Genomic DNA, 17,227 nt, shown 5'->3' with positions numbered 1-17,227 from the left:
AAGGGACGGGTTGTAACCCTTGGGTGTTTTTTTGTGTCTTATGTGGTTCAACTGGAAAAAATCAACAAAGTAAAAGCAGATGGATTACTTCAGTGTCTGCGCAGTCATTTTAAAAGATAGACAATTGCACATTGTGTCAAATTGAACATTTGGTTTAGGGGAGAGTAAAATGATAAATATGGACCTGAATAACACACAGTTCTTCAGTAAAATTAAGCTTAAAGGTCAACTGTGCGCACACTCTTGATTGAAGCCAATCCGCAGGCTATGCATGTTTTTGGTTGTTGGCACGGGTTAAATCCCCCTCAACCTGATAAACCGGGCTTTGAGCTGGTCAATGAACAATGAGGGGAAAGCCAGAGAGTTCAAAGGAAGACAAGACACTTCCTCTAGATTTCCTTAGTTTTTCTGGATTACACTTCTTGACACACTATGACACACATGTCTTTAAAACTTGATGCCGTCACATTTTACCTTTTCCTTCTCTTTTTTTTTTGTCAGGGTGTAAAAATGGAAAAGGAAAGTGGAATACGATTTAGAAAGGATGAAAAAGGAAATTAAATGCTGCCCTTCATACCCAGGGTACACACATAAGAGCCCGATTTAGCTGTAGTGACTGATGATTCAATGTGTCAAGTTATGTGCCTTGTGATACTCTGCGTGAATGTGAAAGTGAAAGGGTCTACACGACTGGTACTCACTGTGATACTGGCAGCGAGGGCAATGGCAGCAGTTTCAACCTCCAGAAGGTAAGAAGTTATTCTGATGATCTCGCTGCGTCTTCTCATAATGTTCTTTAAGAAGCGTTGAGTAAAGCACAAATACTTTTGTTAAATTGTGGTCTTTGTACAAAAAAAACGCCTTTCATAATCTGTTCGTTAAAATCTTTGTGAAGACCACTTTGGGATTAGGACCAGGTTTGATTTGTGGTTGGCTTTAGCAGTGGGGTAATTAATAAGACTATGGTTGTGGTAGTCTGGTGAATGCATTATGTGAAGGGCACAATTCGATTTGGTTAAATCAGCCCGGTTAAAGGTGGATAATAGACAGAGGAAATTACTGCCGTCTTCCCAGTTGACACAATTTTAGTTCACCTATAGACTAACATTTACAGTATTAAACTTCTAACCGGAATAAAAGCTATTTGATAAAGAAATCTGGACAATAACTGTACAGGAAATGTTTTACTAATATTCTACAAAAATCAAATATTCTTACTTTACACATTTACAGAATTATTCAAAGTAAAAAAGGAAAAGTTCCATATTGGCAAGTTCAGAAAATATTTTGACAGTACAAATTTAGAAATTTCTCCAAAAAGTCTATTTTACCTACAAATATGGGACTTTACTCTGGAAAATATATTAATGTGGACAGTAAAAGTATTTCATTTTTTGGACAACTGTAGTCAGAGAGGTCCTTAACACATGTACATTGGTCTTTGTCTGGAATTATTGAGAAAATAGCTTTTATTCTGGTTACATGTTTACTACCGTAAATGTCAGTGTGTGCACTAAAAATTTACCACAGTAGCAAATTACCCCTGAGATTTATTTAATAAATCTCATTGGCAAGACTTATATGAGACGGATAAAACATAAAATATGGAGAAATTAACTTTTTGAACTTGCCAATGTGGAACTTTTACTTTTACAACTCTGTGGCAGCTCTGTGGCAACTCTGTGATGTCACAAGGGGAACACTCATTCTGCATTCGACCTACCAACTCGAGCTTCCAAATTTAAAAAAACACGCAGTGATGGAGGTTTACTGAACTTCAGATCTTCATGGATTAGAGAATACGAAAATAATAGTGATCCATTTGAAGATGGTTAACTGATTTTGAAGTCAGCAGTCCGTGCCTCTGTGGTGGGAGGTGGAAAAAAAAACTGTAAACTAAATCAAGAAATAGTCAGTTGTTTCTGTTTTGTTTGTATATATACCACATGTGTTATTTGAAAATAAATTGTTGTAAGGGCAATTTGTCATTGTGAAAAAAAGAGATATATTTAACATTTGGTGAAATTACAGGCAACACTTAAACTCAGAAATAAATGTAATTAGAAAATGTGTTTTTAGATATTATATTTTTTACAATATATTCCATTACTTTTGGGAAGACAACACATAAGTAAACCAATTTCAAGCACCAAAACAGTTACTGTTTATACCAACAGGTGGCAGTATACGTGTATTTAAAACATCCGTTGTCTAAACTGTCATCTAAACTGTCCCCCTAATACGAGAAAGGTGAATCTAATCCAATCTTTTTTATCGAGGGTGTAGATGTATAGTAATTATGTGTTTGTGTGGTTCCACAAGAAAGCAGTCACAAAGAAACATTAGCGCACTGCTAATACCCAACAGGAATAATGAGCAGTAACTATCTACAGCTCACCATACCCGCGGCTGCCACAGAGCTGCCACTGAAATGCCACAGAGCTGCCACAGAGCTGCCACTGAAATGCCACAGTTTCCACTGAAATGCCACAGAGCTGCCACAGAGCTGCCACTGAAATGCCACAGAGCTGCCACTGAAATGCCACTGAGCTGCCACAGAGCTGCCACTGAAATGCCACAGAGCTGCCACAGAGTTTCCACTGAAATGCCACGGCAGCTGACCTGTCTACAAACAACGGCCGTTTCAGGAAAAACGTGGCCCCACCCACTCCGCGTGACGTAGTGACGCCCGCCAAGGGCTTGCCACAGCTTTATTGGCTATTCTCACTCACTTGCTACTGCCTGCCGTTGCCACAAGGAGGATCTGGACCTCGGGCAATGACCGAGGACGAGCGACTTCAATAGCACTTCCCATCAGAGCATTGAGCACAATGCCACGAAGCGGAATATTACAATATCTAAAAAGTCGTTGTGATTGATTTACGGTCTGCACAGCACGATGGCACGCGGAGAGGGTGCGGAGCCGCACGCTGCGACTTTACTGCCAATCGAGCCTTTAAACACCGAGATCAAGACAGCGAAGGTAAGAGCCGGCAAAGGTGTGTGTGTGTGTGTGTGTGGTTCATATCTGGGGTGTTCATGGTTTTTTTCCCGTACATTCAGGGGAGACGCGCCTAAAGGAGAAATGTGAAATATGATCATCGCGGCCGTTGCCTTCTTTCGGTTTCGCCCTCGCTATTTCAAATTCACACATGGTTTGTCCATCTGCTCACCGGCAGCTGCTCTTGAGTCCGTCACACCGGTACCGGCTTTTAAAGGGACCACATCTCTATAATTAAACGTGCCCTTTTTTTTTTTAAACACGTGGTTCGAAGCGCACAGCGCCGGTGAAGACAGATGTGGCGCAGAAGCGTGGTGTGGCGAACTGCGCCATGGCTGTATATTACTTTGGGTGGAGAATCTAAAAGTAATTGTGTGTTCAGGAATAACGTTCAAACAGCATTTCAACCAACATCATGTGCAGAGAATTGTGTGTGTGTGTGTGTGTGTGTGTGTGTGTGTGTGTGTGTGTGTGTGTGTGTGTGTGTGTGTCATCACGAGATGATTCTCATATGTGAGGCGTGAGTATTTAATCTACAGCCATTTATTGCCACGTATGCTACACATACACGGATCTGTCATGGTGGAATAAAAGGAGACTAGAATAAATGAAGTAAAATAAGATAAAAATGTAAGACACGTATGTGTTATTTTCTGCATGAAAATGTTCTGGTGATCACATTCAAGCGCTGCAAAACCTGTCAAATTGAATTCAAATATACCTTTAATAGGGTCGACAGGCGATTATTTGGCTTTGACAAAGCATTAAGACACTTTTTATTTATTTAATTGAAATAAATCTGTAATGAAAATACTTCTTAAAATATCAATTATATCAATTTCATCATGTTGACGTTTTCCAAAATCCCAAATCTCTGTGTTGCTCATCAAAGCTCCCAGGATGCATTCCTTCATGTTACAATGACGGCTTTTGGGAAGAGGGCGTTGCTCCTATGTCATTTGTGAAAAGTCTGCATTTAAATCCCCCAAAATAAGGTGGCGCCACTTCTTCTGCCTGGCTGTGAATTGTGGTGTAGAGACCCTCTTGCTGACATCATCCGGACCGCTGCATCCGATAGGCTCTAAGCCGTCTCCTCACTTTTGGCGGCATGAAACGTCTCACTACCTCGATGGAGCCAATGGCAGCGCAGCATCTCCTCTGACGTCGTTTGAGTGTGCGTGAACTACAGTAACCTCATAGTTTCACGCCACAGCCTGACTGCTGCGTCGGCGCCCGCAACGAATCAGCGATTTGCCTGTAATCTGAGCGGAAGGGGTGATGGAAGTTGGACGTGGCAACGGGCTTGTTTAACACGGCATCAGTTATCAGATCTGACAGGGATGGATGAGGGTAGTTGAAGCAGAAAAATGTGGGGGTGGGGGGGGTAAATAAACTCCAGAGGAAAGCTGAATATAATGATCACGAAGCGCACATCACTTTCCCCGAATTCAGAGCTCGTCATGAAGCCGAACTACCTGCCTCACACACCTCCTCTGTCCTGCCCTCTCGTGTTCTCCCTCCCAGCCAAAGGACCAGAGGAATCGTCTGACCGCGTGGAACAAACTGTGCTACGGCATCGGTGGAGCTCCCTACCAGATCACCGGCAGCGCTTTGGGCTTCTTCCTGCAGATCTACCTGCTGGATGTGGCTCAGGTGATTTTAACACGAGACACACAAGCTTGTTTAGAAAAACTGTATTCCAGATTCTTCTACACATAGTTCATCCTTTTCATTAATTCTCTGGTGTGCGTATTTCTCGTAGTTTCCCCGTTGGGATGAGTTTTCGCCGCCCCGTATCACTTGAACAGCCATCGTCCTACAGGAGTCGGTCAAGCGTAGTAACCTGGACGCCTGCTGCTTTGCTTCGGAACTCAATTAGCAACTTAAGACCTTTTTTCCCCCCTTTGCACAATGGGAACTTAATAAAAGGCCTTTTCGGCTCAGTAGGTGAGCCAACTGCAGTGGCTTTGAATGCTACTTTTGTTCTAGGGCAAATGTCACCTCTTCGGAGGAGGTTATGGAGACGCTCGCTCGCCGTGCCATGGGAGGTCGTTTTTTTTGGCGTTCCTCTTTGTTTTGGATTTTGTGTCTCACTCTTTTTCCATTTCTGCCCCCTGTCTTTTTTTAGCTGGATCCCTTTCATGCCTCAATCATCCTCTTTGTGGGCCGGGCATGGGACGCTGTAACAGACCCCACAGTGGGTTTCCTGGTGAGCCGGAGTAGATGGACGGGCATCGGACGAATGATGCCCTGGTAGGTTTTTCTGAATCCTACAGCGGGACGTGCATTTTAGGACAGGTCCAAAAACGCCACGGGGATATCACATGATGATGGGAAAAGACTTGAGAATGTGTAATGTTTGGAACGTTTATATAAGAGTTTGAGAGAGTGTGAGCTAAAAAAAAAAAAACGCTCATGAGCCGTAACCATGGCAACAGAACAACTGATTCAAGATTTACATGTATCATTCAAAAGGGAATGCCACTGATCCATACGTTTCCTTTTATTATAATAGTTATATAATGAGATCTTGTCTTGCTACAACATATTATTGATCTCACCTGACGTTACCATGGCGACCAGCCGGCATCGCGCCGCCTCTTTACTGAAGCGTGCTGGGATCTGCTTCAGCTCCCTGCCAGCCCGAAATGTGCGGTTTCGGTTATTTTGCCGTAAGCAACGTGGACATGCGGGTCTTAGGATCAGAGATTGAAAATGACATGCTTGAGCGGGAGGGTTCGCAAAAAAAAAAAGACCTTGATGTTCTGCGGGTGGAGTGAAACAGGGTGCACTGCGGGAAGTGTGAGTCTTCTGAGAGGCTCTGCTTCCGAAAGCTGCTGCGTTGGATGACTCACACAGGAGCCGGTCTAATTGAATTTACTGGCGTTTCGCTCAGCGTGGAGGGTATTTGAGTCAGAGATGCCGGCTGTGCGCTCTCTGGTTTGAAAGGGGGGGAGGGGAGAGGGAAGGGGAGTGTAACCGCTCCTTCTGTGATTGGTTCAACCCACAACACACCATCCGCTTCAAATCCAGAGGGGTGTGTCCGTCTTTGTGCGCGTGTGTTTGGGAGGTTGGGTCGAGGAAGAGCGCCACGCTTGGCTGGAGTACATGATCCTCTGTGGTAGCGTTTCAAACTCAAGTGAAGGAACCAGCTGTTAGATGTACTCGCTTACTCTTCTGTGCCGAAAATGTCTTGTATTCAGACATCTGGACTCGCACCAGTGTGGAACATTTGGTTTGTGTGCATATCAAACACTTACCGGTCCGAGCGTGTGGACTATGTAAATTGATTCATTCCCGAAGGTCATTTCCTGTGCTTTGCTGACCTCCAAACGTGCAACACAAAATGTATGTAGCTTGTGTGCGATAAGACATGGCGGCGTGTGAGACTGTCTGGCCTCCACTTCCAGATAAATGAGCTCTCGTTAGCCCAATTTACTCAGACATTAGAGGGAATTAGGGGTTGATTTCTTTGATATTTCCCATGTGTGCCACACGGGAGGGCAGGCGCGGGGTTCACATGACGCCGTGCGAGTGCAGAGGTGTCACGTTCAATGACGAAACAATATCTCTTGAATGACAGCTCAAGGAAAAAACCCTAAAGCTATAAAATAGTTGACTAAATCAAATTCCAGGAACCCAAGGAGTCTTTTTCATATTGCTTGTTTTATCCACTTTTGGTTCACTATAATTTAACAACGACAACTGAGAAGCTGGATTTAGACAGAAGCTTGATTATTTTTGGTTGAAACGTGAAATACTAGATTCACAGTTTAGCACCACTTCGATCCCATTAAACACACAAAATAAATCGAAAATGTCAGTTATGACCCGGGGGACTTGTGTAAACCAGTATCCTCGTGTTCAAGGGCAGTGTTTGTTGATGTGAGTGTCTTGAGGTGGCACCAGCTTCTCTGGCTGAGGTCAGCTGGAGGACGTACTGAGGAGAGGACTGGCGTGAGAGGGAGGTGGAGCAGAGCGGCCTCGCCGTGGATCCATCCTCGTCCCCTTCTGCAGCCGAGACTGAGCTCTTTCTCCGCACTAGAGGTCTAATGAGGCAGAATTACAGGAATTGTTCTTAAAGCGGCCACGGAAGAGAATAAAAGCAGTGACTATAAGTCAGGGAAAATGAAAGGGGCGGATTGTAAAGCTACAGTAACCGTTTAATAATTGATTAAACGCACTCAGGAAACAGCCGGACAACTTTTTTTTGCCTCGGGCCACAAAAAAATATCCTGGCTTTTTTGCTAACACGCATTTTCCTTTTGAAAAATACCTCAGATTGTTGCCTCCTAATGAAGCCCCCCCTGCACTTTTCTTCCCAGGATCCTTTGCTCTACTCCGTTTGCCGTGCTGACCTACTTCCTGATCTGGTACGTGCCGCCTTTTGAGCAGGGGAAGGTGGTCTGGTACCTGGTCTTTTACTGCCTCTTCCAATCAATGCAGACGGTTAGTATGTCACGTGGTCACTTAGTTCCCCCTTTGGTCCCGGTGTGCGTGCGGCGCTGGCCTGACTGTGTGCGCTCTCTCCACGCTTTGCAGTGCTTTCACGTGCCGTACTCGGCGCTCACCATGTTCATCAGCCACGACCAGAAAGAGAGGGACTCCGCCACCGCCTACCGTACGTCGGCTCACCCGCGCCCTCTGAAGGCGGTCACGCGTGTGTTGTCATAATGTGACGGTGCATTTCTGCGTGGCCCTCAGGTATGATGGTGGAGGTGCTGGGCACGGTGCTGGGCACAGCGATCCAGGGACAGATAGTAGGCGGAGCCACAAACTGTCCCACCGAGCCGGGTGACGTGGACGGTGGAAACTCAACCAACACGTCCACAGTTTCACTGGACGAGACGGTGAGTCTCCTTTCCGCCTCTTGCATTGCTTCTGAAAAGTCATGATCCTTCGCATACGGCGTTTACTTAATTCAGTTTTCCTCCTGTCCACAGAAACAAGCCTACTTGATCGCTTCAGGCGCCATTTGCATCATCTACGTCCTCTGTGCGGTGGTCTTGTTTCTGGGTGTGAAGGAGCAGAAAGGTAACTAATCATTAACTACCATGAGAAGTTATCAACGCCACGGAGAAATATGCCAGTGTTTGTCGAACAAGAATTCTTTGGTGAATATAATATCAATATTGGAATATTTATTTTGCAAAGCAATCACCATTTAAAAAAAAGTCCTGCATACCAGAACATTTTGTCTCATGATACTTGCTCTGCAATGTGATCCTAACTTTGTCCTCTTCTGCTCCTTATTGGATTACAGAGAGCGGGCGGCCAAAGACAGTGCTCACCTTCAGTCAGGGCCTGTGGCTGGTGCTGAGCTACGGACCGTACATCAGACTAGTCATCGGCTTCCTCTTCACCTCTCTGGCCTTCATGGTAATACTGAAGCTCATGATGTCACCACCTCTCATGTTGGACAGAGAAGCGTTAGAGGAGAAGATTGATGCCACTTTCTCCGGTGTCTATTGAATGAAGCCAGGAGATAATTATCTTAGCTTAGCTTAAGGACTGGAAAGAAAACTTGTGGTTTGTAAACTTTGGCTTTTTTGGGTATTAAACAAAGTAAATATACAGATTAATCAATTTAGTTGGATTTAATTCATTGTTGACTATTTTGATAATTGGTTTGGGAAATTTTGGTTCCATTTCAGCTTCATAAATGCAAATATATTTTTTTTAATCTGTAGTTTGCATTGAGATACATTTATTTATTTATTTTACAGCTGCTGGAGGGAAACTTTGCCCTTTTCATCACCTACGCTCTGGGCCATAGGAAAGACTTCCAGAACATTCTACTGGTCATCATGGTGAGTTCTTCCATTTTCTACTGAAGTACGTAAAAAAAAAAGCCGTTATCGCTGTGACCTTTGTAGGACGTCTGTCTGGCCCTCCTATCCAGTGTTAGCGGGCCTTTTGGGTCCTCCTCGGAGGCCTTTCCTCAGGCGAGGGGGCGCATGGTGCCGCGGCTGAAAGGGCAGATTTTCAGGGTGAGAGGAGGTGTTGTTTGGCCTCCTGGGAACCCGTCCTCTCAGTCACACGATCGCTGGCCCTCAGCGGGAGGTCGAGAGAGAGACGGTCACACGGCTTTTGTTGCCCCGGTGATCCCTCACTGCCACCATGGGACCTGCCGCCATTGGTCGCACCCTCCTTCGCGTCCTCCTCTCTGCGGGAAACATTTTTGGGCACCATTGGGATGTGATTCGTGGGGGTAAATTCAATATTTGGTATTGTATTGGCCCACAGTTTGTATTCATGTTCATTTTCAAGTTGTCGGTAGCGAGTTCCTGTATGGTCATTTAACACTGGTTGACCTGGAGGTCAGAGGTCGTCTCCCCCTGCAGGGTTAAGTAATGACTACACAAAGCACATGTGCCTTTGTCCCTCGACCTCCCGCAGTGGTCACTTTATTCTTCCCAATTCTTTTCATTGTTAATCATAACAAATTAATGTTACGTTATTTTTTTTAGGTAACTTTTAATGCGCCTAAGCTGCAGCCATGGTTATGGATATAGGGAGGTTGTGGTTATATGATGAAATATTTGCCTGTGCTACGTTTAGATTGGGAACTCTATAAACCATTCTGCTTGGTTATCTTAAAATAACATGTAATCAAATTTCTTTTGTCCAGCTTTCCGGGGCTCTAACCATCCCGTGGTGGCAGTGGTTTCTGACCCGGTTCGGGAAGAAGAAAGCGGTTTACTTCGGCATCTCGGTGAGCACAAACATGCTCGTTTTTGGTGGAACTTTAAGGCAAAGACGTGTCCTTGTGGGATTGCTCACATTGCTTCGCTCGCGTCCCACAGTGGGCGGTACCCTTCATGGTCCTGATCGTCGCCATCAAGAGCAACCTGATCGTTTCATACGTGGTCTCGCTGGCGGCGGGTGTGAGCGTGGCGGCAGCTTTCCTCCTGCCTTGGTGAGCCGGAGTTCATGCACAGGCGACATTCATACTTATGGGGCCTCTGACTGTTGCGTTTGTGCTTGCAGGTCAATGCTTCCCGATGTAGTGGATGACTTCAAGGTCAGAAACCCGGATGTTAATGGTCACGAAGCCCTCTTCTACTCCTTCTACGTGTTCTTCATCAAGTTCGCCTCTGGAGTGTCCCTGGGTGTCTCCACACTCAGTCTGAAGTGAGTTAGCCGATAAATACCCTCATGTTTCTGTCCGTTATTCTTGTTATGCAACGCTAATAGGGATCAGCTCAGCGTTACGGATGATCGGGCCAGTCATCATGTGCTCGACAGTCACATGAACCTTCGCCAGCCTCGCCAACTTTGTTTTTTTTTTTCTGCAGATTTGCCGGCTATGTGACTGGCAGCTGCTCACAACCGGAGGCGGTCAGTTTAACGCTGAAGGTGCTGGTCTCTCCTGTGCCGATCTTCCTCATAGCTGTGGGACTGTTGATATTGAAGACGTACCCTATTGACGAAGGAAGGAGGCAGAGCAACCGAAAACTACTGCAGGAAAGGCTGTAAGTGAAAAGGGAATGCGCGTAAAGAAATATATTTAACAGACCACACGGATGTTTTATGCTTAATTTGGGAGAAACACGCAAAGCTGGACACATGTTGTTGTGCAGCAGGCCGTGTAAAGACCGAGACGCTCAATTTTCTCCGCATACCTGAGCTAAATGAAACCTTAAAAAAAAAAAGAAAAGGTTGTTTTGCTCCAGTGTTGCCGTGTGTTTTTTTTTCCACTCGGTCTGTTCGGGCCAAGTCCTTTATGTGTGTGTGTGTGTGACTCTTGGCTCTTCTCCTGTCCTCTTTTTAACAGGGACTCTGAGTCTGAAACTTCAGCGCTTGGGAGCGAGGTGTAACCGCAGAGGACGAGCCAACCGCCAAAGCCGCTTTAAAAAAACGGCTCGCACAGGCCGTCAAGGGTCAGGACCTGGAATAACGCAGGAGAAACCACCCAGCCGCCGCCATCCAAACACGATCCATTAACTAGCTCGCACCAATGGATCACACTCGCCCTCTAGTGGCATCTTATTGTGTGGGACACACACTGTCTTTTTTTGTGGCCTTTATCTGCTGCCGTGTCCCAACTGAACTCATCTCCTAAAACTAAAGCACAACACAATTCTCTCATCATTGCAGGATATTATTGTCAGGTAGTGTAGAACCTTGTTGCTTTCACCTCCAAATACATATTTTTCCCCTTAGAGGTTCTTAACTCTTTAGGTGAAACTGAGCACTTCTTTTAAAAGGAAGCCCTGTTATGTTTTGTTACTAGTCCTATTCGCTTATACGAGCAGTACTTGTTTCTATCTCGCTGTTGGGTTTTCCTCCCACCGAGAAATCAAAACTGTTTTTGCAGAGATGCGTTACTGTATTGTTTACTGAGATGTTATTTACCTTGACTGATTGTTAGCAGCTCAACCATTTCTTGGTGCGTTGCATACTGGGTATTTTTACACTCACAGTTCATACTGAAATACAAGGTCGTGTTTGGGAGACAGCTTTAGATCTTTGGTGTTTCTTGTTAGGTATTTATTTGTTGGTGTGTGTGTGTTTACTTCTATCTCTTAAGACTCTATTGTTTAAACAATGCTCTGAAGGAAATGTACACTACCACTCCATACCATACCAGCACTATTCCACTAATTGGAGTTGTATGGCGCTGCACATTTTCTACTTTTCATTAGGTGTCGCTGTTATTAGATCATGTAAGAAAGGCCTGAAACAATAAGTGGTCTTGAATCTTCTGAAGGGGGAAAAGCAGCTTGTGGTAAAATGCACTGCATGTCTGAATCACTGCCTTACGCACATACCATGGACATGTTGTTATGAACTTTTTACAGATTATTTTCCTTTTTTGCTACCGAGGAGGGTTTTGCCATCCCACCTTTTTGTGCTTCAGCATTGCAGCCAATCTCTGGCAGGTTTAATAGACATCTGTGAATATGCTTTTACTGCAAAGTCCACCCCAGCATCCATTTCATCGAGCATTTTCTCATTTCATTTCCCAAAGACTTTTATTTAACTATTTATTTGAACTATGCGAAGGATGATCATTTTGCGCATAAAAGCACATGTGTATGACGTGTCAACAGTGACGGGTTGTTGATGAATGTGAGTGATTTTTTAAGTTGTGTGTGAAAGATTGAGAACATCAGAGTTGTATGTTGGTTTATTTAAGAAAAGAAAATGACACAAATTGCTCTAATGTGACAAACAAGCTGCTTCTGCTGGTGTTGTTACTATTTAAAATCAACTGCTCAAACCCAGTTCATTTCTAATGTAAAGTTAACGGAGCAGAGTCACATGATGCCTTTTATACATCCTCCCATCCGTATTGGTTAAGTTATTAAGATTCTAGGGAAATGTATTTTACTTGATGTATCAGAGTTTTCATTTGAAATTGCTCTGGATAAAGCACATCACCTTTGGGTATTCATACGAGTCTATATGTGTAATATGTATATAGTGTTTTCCTATTTTGATCAGCAAAGAGATCCATTAATGTGCTGTAAGGTATTTCGATGAAGCCTGTGAATAAAGTCTGGCAAAAAAAAGAAACCTGCGAATGTCTTTGCAATATCTTTGGACTAAAATAACTAACTGTTAAGGCTCAGATGAGTTTTTCTGCTTGCCAAATGGAAGGCACAGCAGCCTGTGGGCCAACGAACAAAAAGACCTTGATTAAGCTGAAGATTTATGTTCCAAACCTTATCATACGGTTTCATTATTCTAGATATCATGTAAATGCAATGCTCATGTAAATCCCAATAAACATGACTTTATTTTACAGGAAATGAGCAGCCTACAGATTTTAGTATTGCATTAAATTAATGAAATATAACCATACAGGCACGTGTTCCGACTACGTTTCAATCATTTCACGTATGTATATTTAAGTCGGTGTCTTAAAACATCGTTTCCTAAACCGCCTGTATCGAGATGACTAAAGCAATGTGATGCCAAACACTGGTTCCTTTTAAATACTTTTAAATGAACCAATAGTAGGCTGAACTTGTTTGGCAACAGTCGGCCAATCGAGCCTCGCCGCTAATTACCTCCAGCTGTGGCCGAGCGGCGCTTTTACGCGCAGATTGAAAGTTAAAGATTGAAGGACAGCAGCTTTTTGCGATGAAAGCGAACTGGTACCTCAGCATCTTATGGAGTGTTTTATCACTTAGTCACCTCAGCTGCGCGCTGGACACGGACGAGTCTCCATTTAGGATTAGGAAAAGGACCAAATCCAAACCGCCAGGGACAGGGGACCGGGGACCTTTTACGAAGCTCCGACTTGCAGGCACTCGACTCGGTTCACGGGGGCCTTACCTTCCTCCTCCTCTTCCTCCTCCGGCACCTCGATCCGTGCGTCCGGGAGACGCAGAGGCAAAGACCCCGCCGGACTTTGCGTACCTCCCGGACGTCTCCGTGACCTGCTCCACGTCGGACTTTGTCGTGCGGGTCAAACCGTCTTTCTACGGTCTGGGCGCTGGAGCCGAGGAGCTCAAATTAGGCAGCAGCTGCAACAGCAACGGGGTCCTCAGGCCGTACGGGGACCTGCTCTTCACGTATCCGCTGACGTCTTGCGACGCCGTGCGCGAGGTAAGGTTTGAGTCCGTTGTTCTCAGACGGTCTCTGCATAACCCTGAAACGCCAATGTCCCTCTCTCTCTCTCTCTCTCTCGCCCCTCCTCCCCCTCCCCTTGACAGTCGCCCTGCGGTTATCTGATCTACAAATATGTGCTCCATTATGAGCCTTCGCCAAGACGTTTACCAGGCAGAGCGCACCGGATCGATGTCGACATTGAATGCCGTTACCACAGGTTGGACTTGTCTCCCCTCCGTTTGAAACCGTGTGCGTGCGCGCTATTCACAATCTCCAAAACCTGTTCAGGAATCACCATGTGTACCAACTGGCTGTGCAGCCCACATGGGAAACGACTGTTGTGCGTAAAAGGCTGAAGGGGGCTCCAAGTGACTTCCTGATGGAGTTGATGGATGGTATGTTTTTAAAGAAATGTGTATTGCGTTGATGAAGCGCATTGATAAAGTGTTGATAAATGGCTCACTTGATTGTGTGATTTGATGCAATATATTTGTATTGATCAGATTCATGGAGCAGACCAGTCAAGTTCCAAGAGTACCAGATTGGAAAGAGCATTAACTTGCAGGTCTCCGCTCCTAATATCACAACTACTGGGAAAGTCTATATCAACACCTGCTATGCTACACCATCCAGTGGCTCTACATCATCCCTCAAATACGCCATCATTGACAATTTCGGGTCAGTTTCATAGACCGCAATATACCCTTGAGGTTGTGATTTGCATTATGCATCATGTTGTCTTCATCCATAGCTGTATGTTGGACAGCAAGAGCGACCCAGGGGGCTCTCAGTTTATCTCTCGGACAGACAAGACCCTGAGATTCTCCCTCAAGGCTTTCCAGTTTACGTTCGACCCGGACACTGAGGTGAGCATCATCGTTCTCTGCACTCACAACGCTTATTTCTGCTTAACCAGGTTTCCATTTTCAGGTCAATATTCATTGCAAAGTGTTTGTCATGGCGGAGGACCCGGGTCCTGCCCACAAATCATGCACCTACATAGCAAACAGGTGAGTGCTCACACTATAGAAATTACATTTGACTGTGTTTGAGTATTTTTAGGTTTTGGGTCCCAAATGATTTGAGCATATTTGTGGTGATAGATGGAAGGCCCTCGCTGGGGATGACTCCGTCTGTAAATGCTGTGATTCACAATGTGTGAGTTCTAAAGCTCGGCGGGCCTTGGCGGAAGGTGTGTGTTTTTATTATTTTTTAGATTAACCTTAATCGAAGTATTCATCCATCACTCCTGGTATTTTTGATCTGTTTGCTTTAAAGCGACCATCCCTTATTTTGTCTTGCATTAGTGCCATTTAACAACCTTGGTGTGAGCTGCCTGGTTTTGGGGATTTCAACAGTAGATGTCCTGGTTTCACAACATAATCCGCAATTTCACATAGAGAACTTTTCCTCTCCATATCTCCAAAACTAGGCATCTCGCACCAAACTATCACTCTGTAAATACTTCTATTGGTAAGAAGAAATATGCATATTTAAGTTTTTTTGGATGAACTGTTTCCTTACGGAAAGTGATCATTAAAAACGTCTCAACTTTGTTCAAGGTTCTGCCAGCAGTGGTCCACTGTTGGTCTCTGACCAGCCATACTCTGCAGAAGATAGCTTTCCACCAGACGGCGAGGCCACAATAAACCACAACGATGAGCTAAAAAGTGACGAGGACCTTTGGGAAAGTCCAGATTTTGTAGAGAACGATTACTACGAAGAGCAAGACTACGCCGATGAAGAGGAGGGTGGCTTTATCCTTGGAGCGATGCCAGAACCTGATTTGGATGAGTTAGGTTTTCAGGGAAGGGTCTTTACGGACGACAAAGAGTTTGAAGTGAAGGATTCAAATCCGTTCGAAGAGGATGGGTTCGAGTATGTAGTAGAGGAGAGTGATTTGAACCAGAAGGAAGCCGAAGTGGCGCGACATTGGGTGGAGGCGGCGGAAATGTTCCCGCCAGAAGAACACCTACAGATGCTCGTATCTGAAGGTGAAGAAAACACTAAGCATACAGGCGGAGGAGGAGGAGGAGAGGATCTGTGGACGGACTCTGAGGTGGAGTGGAACAATGATGAAGGCCAGGCAGATTTATTAAATGATGGTGAAATGACCTGGTTTTTCAGATGGAGGTAGCATTAGTTAATGAATAGAGAAGTACTCTGCTTAAAGACTTTTGTAACTCTCCATGATGGACAAATATTCAAACTTATTTCAATAAAAACATGAAAATGCAGTTGGATTCTCGTCATAACTTAAAACCAAACATCACAATTCCCTTAAATGATTAATTATGTTTGATATTTCCTAAAGATTAGACATTGCGTCACGCTGACCTCACAATTTAATGTCAGATGAACCAATAGAAAATATGTACTTCAGACAAATTTCTGTCCATAAATCTTTATTCTTTCCATTTTTAAGTGATTTATTACAGTGTCTGAAACCAGTTTGAACTATATATTAGTTTTACACAAATGAGCAATCGCTGAGAAAAAGCAATGAATTAACTAAAAGCAGCAAAAAGGGTGTTTACTATTGCATGTCTGGTCATTGTTTAATTAAAGAGATGCTTTAAATCATAAATGATGTGGGATTCTTAAGAACATAAATTTGTCCCATACTTTGTTTAAATATTGGGATGTAAGAACATTCAAATAAAATATTTTGCTTGCAGAGCCCCCCCTCCCACCCCTCTGAACAAGAAAACAAGAAAAATAAGTTAATTTTTTTTTAACACATATTGGTGGGGAAACTCTTGTAGCACTGAGACATCATTCCTGGATAACTGAAATGTACAAAATTGTGAAATATTTACAGATGAGCGCCCAAAAGTCCCATTGAGTACTGACTAAAGCTCTGATTCAGCAGGACATTAAGTGGTACAATCAAACACACTAGAGGGCGATGTCTTCCATCTTGTGCAATGCAAACGTAAATATGCCGTATTCACTAAGTAAACTCTTACAGAAAATTAAGACCCACACCATTAACATTAAGGTCAAGGGATTTTCCAAATGAAACCTTTGAAACAAGCGTCCCATCTATCCTGATCCAGTTTTCTCGTCTCTTACACAACGGCCAACTTGCAGAAGATTCAGCGTTAAATTCTTCCACAGATCTCATTCAGTCTTTACAATTATGTCGATGGCGTCCCCCCTTCAACAGTACCTGCTGTCCCATTTGTCTCCGTAGCATCTGAGATTGGAGGATTAAGGTCAGAGTTAGTTTAATGCAGTCCAGAAGAGTTCTCAAAATCAAAAATGTATTTGGATTTTTAGCCACTGTAGCATGACGGCCCTTGGGAAGTATGTTGGTTAGTCACAATGGAATATCTCTGCTTTTGGATGGTATGCCATTAGTATTCCCCTCACAATTAACTGCAATAACTTTAATCTCTCTTTAAGGTGTGCCATACTTTGGTTTATGTGAGAATGCTTACAGGCTAAAATAGGCTGAACACTAAGCCTTTTAAAGCTGAAGAGAAAATGGAAAAAATAGGAATATCTGCCATTAATCCGACTTGGAGTTTTCCAACATTGTTCCACGGGCGTTAACAGCGCTGCTAACCTGCTTGCTCACAATTATATGAATACATTTCAGCATGGTGACGAGTATGTTGCTCAAAACACAGCTGTGCCAAATTACAAAGTTGCTAGCAT

The 17,227-nt window shown here is 44.1% G+C and overlaps 3 protein-coding genes across 7 annotated transcripts in view; 2 read left to right on the top strand and 1 right to left on the bottom strand.

The window, feature by feature from the left end:
• The first annotated feature begins 575 nt into the window (after positions 1–575).
• On the top strand, positions 576–12,523 carry LOC120832549 (MFSD2 lysolipid transporter A, lysophospholipid a). Of its 3 annotated transcripts, XM_078089461.1 has the most exons (15): positions 576–749; positions 2,896–2,983; positions 4,526–4,654; positions 5,130–5,254; positions 7,327–7,450; positions 7,544–7,622; positions 7,706–7,851; positions 7,945–8,035; positions 8,265–8,380; positions 8,728–8,811; positions 9,633–9,716; positions 9,808–9,920; positions 9,992–10,135; positions 10,300–10,476; positions 10,779–12,523. In XM_078089461.1, exons 1-15 carry the CDS (start codon positions 628–630, stop codon positions 10,819–10,821), a joined length of 1,665 nt encoding a protein of 554 aa, XP_077945587.1. In that variant the 5' UTR covers positions 576–627; the 3' UTR covers positions 10,822–12,523. The 3 variants fall into 3 exon arrangements, with proteins under 3 accessions (XP_077945587.1, XP_040054858.1, XP_077945589.1); XM_040198924.2 differs by lacking the exon at positions 576–749 and having other exon boundaries at positions 2,706–2,983; XM_078089463.1 differs by lacking the exons at positions 576–749; positions 2,896–2,983 and adding an exon at positions 3,997–4,175.
• Positions 12,524–12,968: 445 nt separating this feature from the next.
• LOC120832535 (zona pellucida sperm-binding protein 3) lies at positions 12,969–15,801 on the top strand. Of its 2 annotated transcripts, XM_040198900.2 has the most exons (8): positions 12,969–13,561; positions 13,669–13,781; positions 13,853–13,959; positions 14,068–14,242; positions 14,316–14,430; positions 14,495–14,574; positions 14,668–14,756; positions 15,127–15,801. In XM_040198900.2, the coding sequence occupies exons 1-8, from the start codon at positions 13,094–13,096 to the stop codon at positions 15,699–15,701; spliced, it is 1,722 nt and encodes a 573-aa protein (XP_040054834.2). In that variant the 5' UTR covers positions 12,969–13,093; the 3' UTR covers positions 15,702–15,801. The 2 variants fall into 2 exon arrangements, with proteins under 2 accessions (XP_040054834.2, XP_077945586.1); XM_078089460.1 differs by lacking the exon at positions 14,668–14,756 and having other exon boundaries at positions 12,989–13,561.
• A 151-nt stretch (positions 15,802–15,952) lies between these two features.
• The window catches only part of LOC120832516 (uncharacterized), a 21,960-nt gene continuing 20,685 nt past the window's right edge, over positions 15,953–17,227 (bottom strand). For both annotated transcript variants that reach the window (XM_078089459.1, XM_040198847.2), the window contains one exon: positions 15,953–16,763. In XM_078089459.1, the coding sequence (XP_077945585.1) occupies positions 16,705–16,763 (59 nt within the window). In that variant the 3' untranslated portion in view covers positions 15,953–16,704. The remainder of the gene's footprint in view (positions 16,764–17,227) is intronic.

Source organism: Gasterosteus aculeatus, chromosome 15 (assembly GCF_964276395.1).
Source record: "Gasterosteus aculeatus chromosome 15, fGasAcu3.hap1.1, whole genome shotgun sequence".
Taxonomy (NCBI): domain Eukaryota; kingdom Metazoa; phylum Chordata; class Actinopteri; order Perciformes; family Gasterosteidae; genus Gasterosteus; species Gasterosteus aculeatus.
This window is presented reverse-complemented; position numbering and strand designations above follow the sequence as displayed.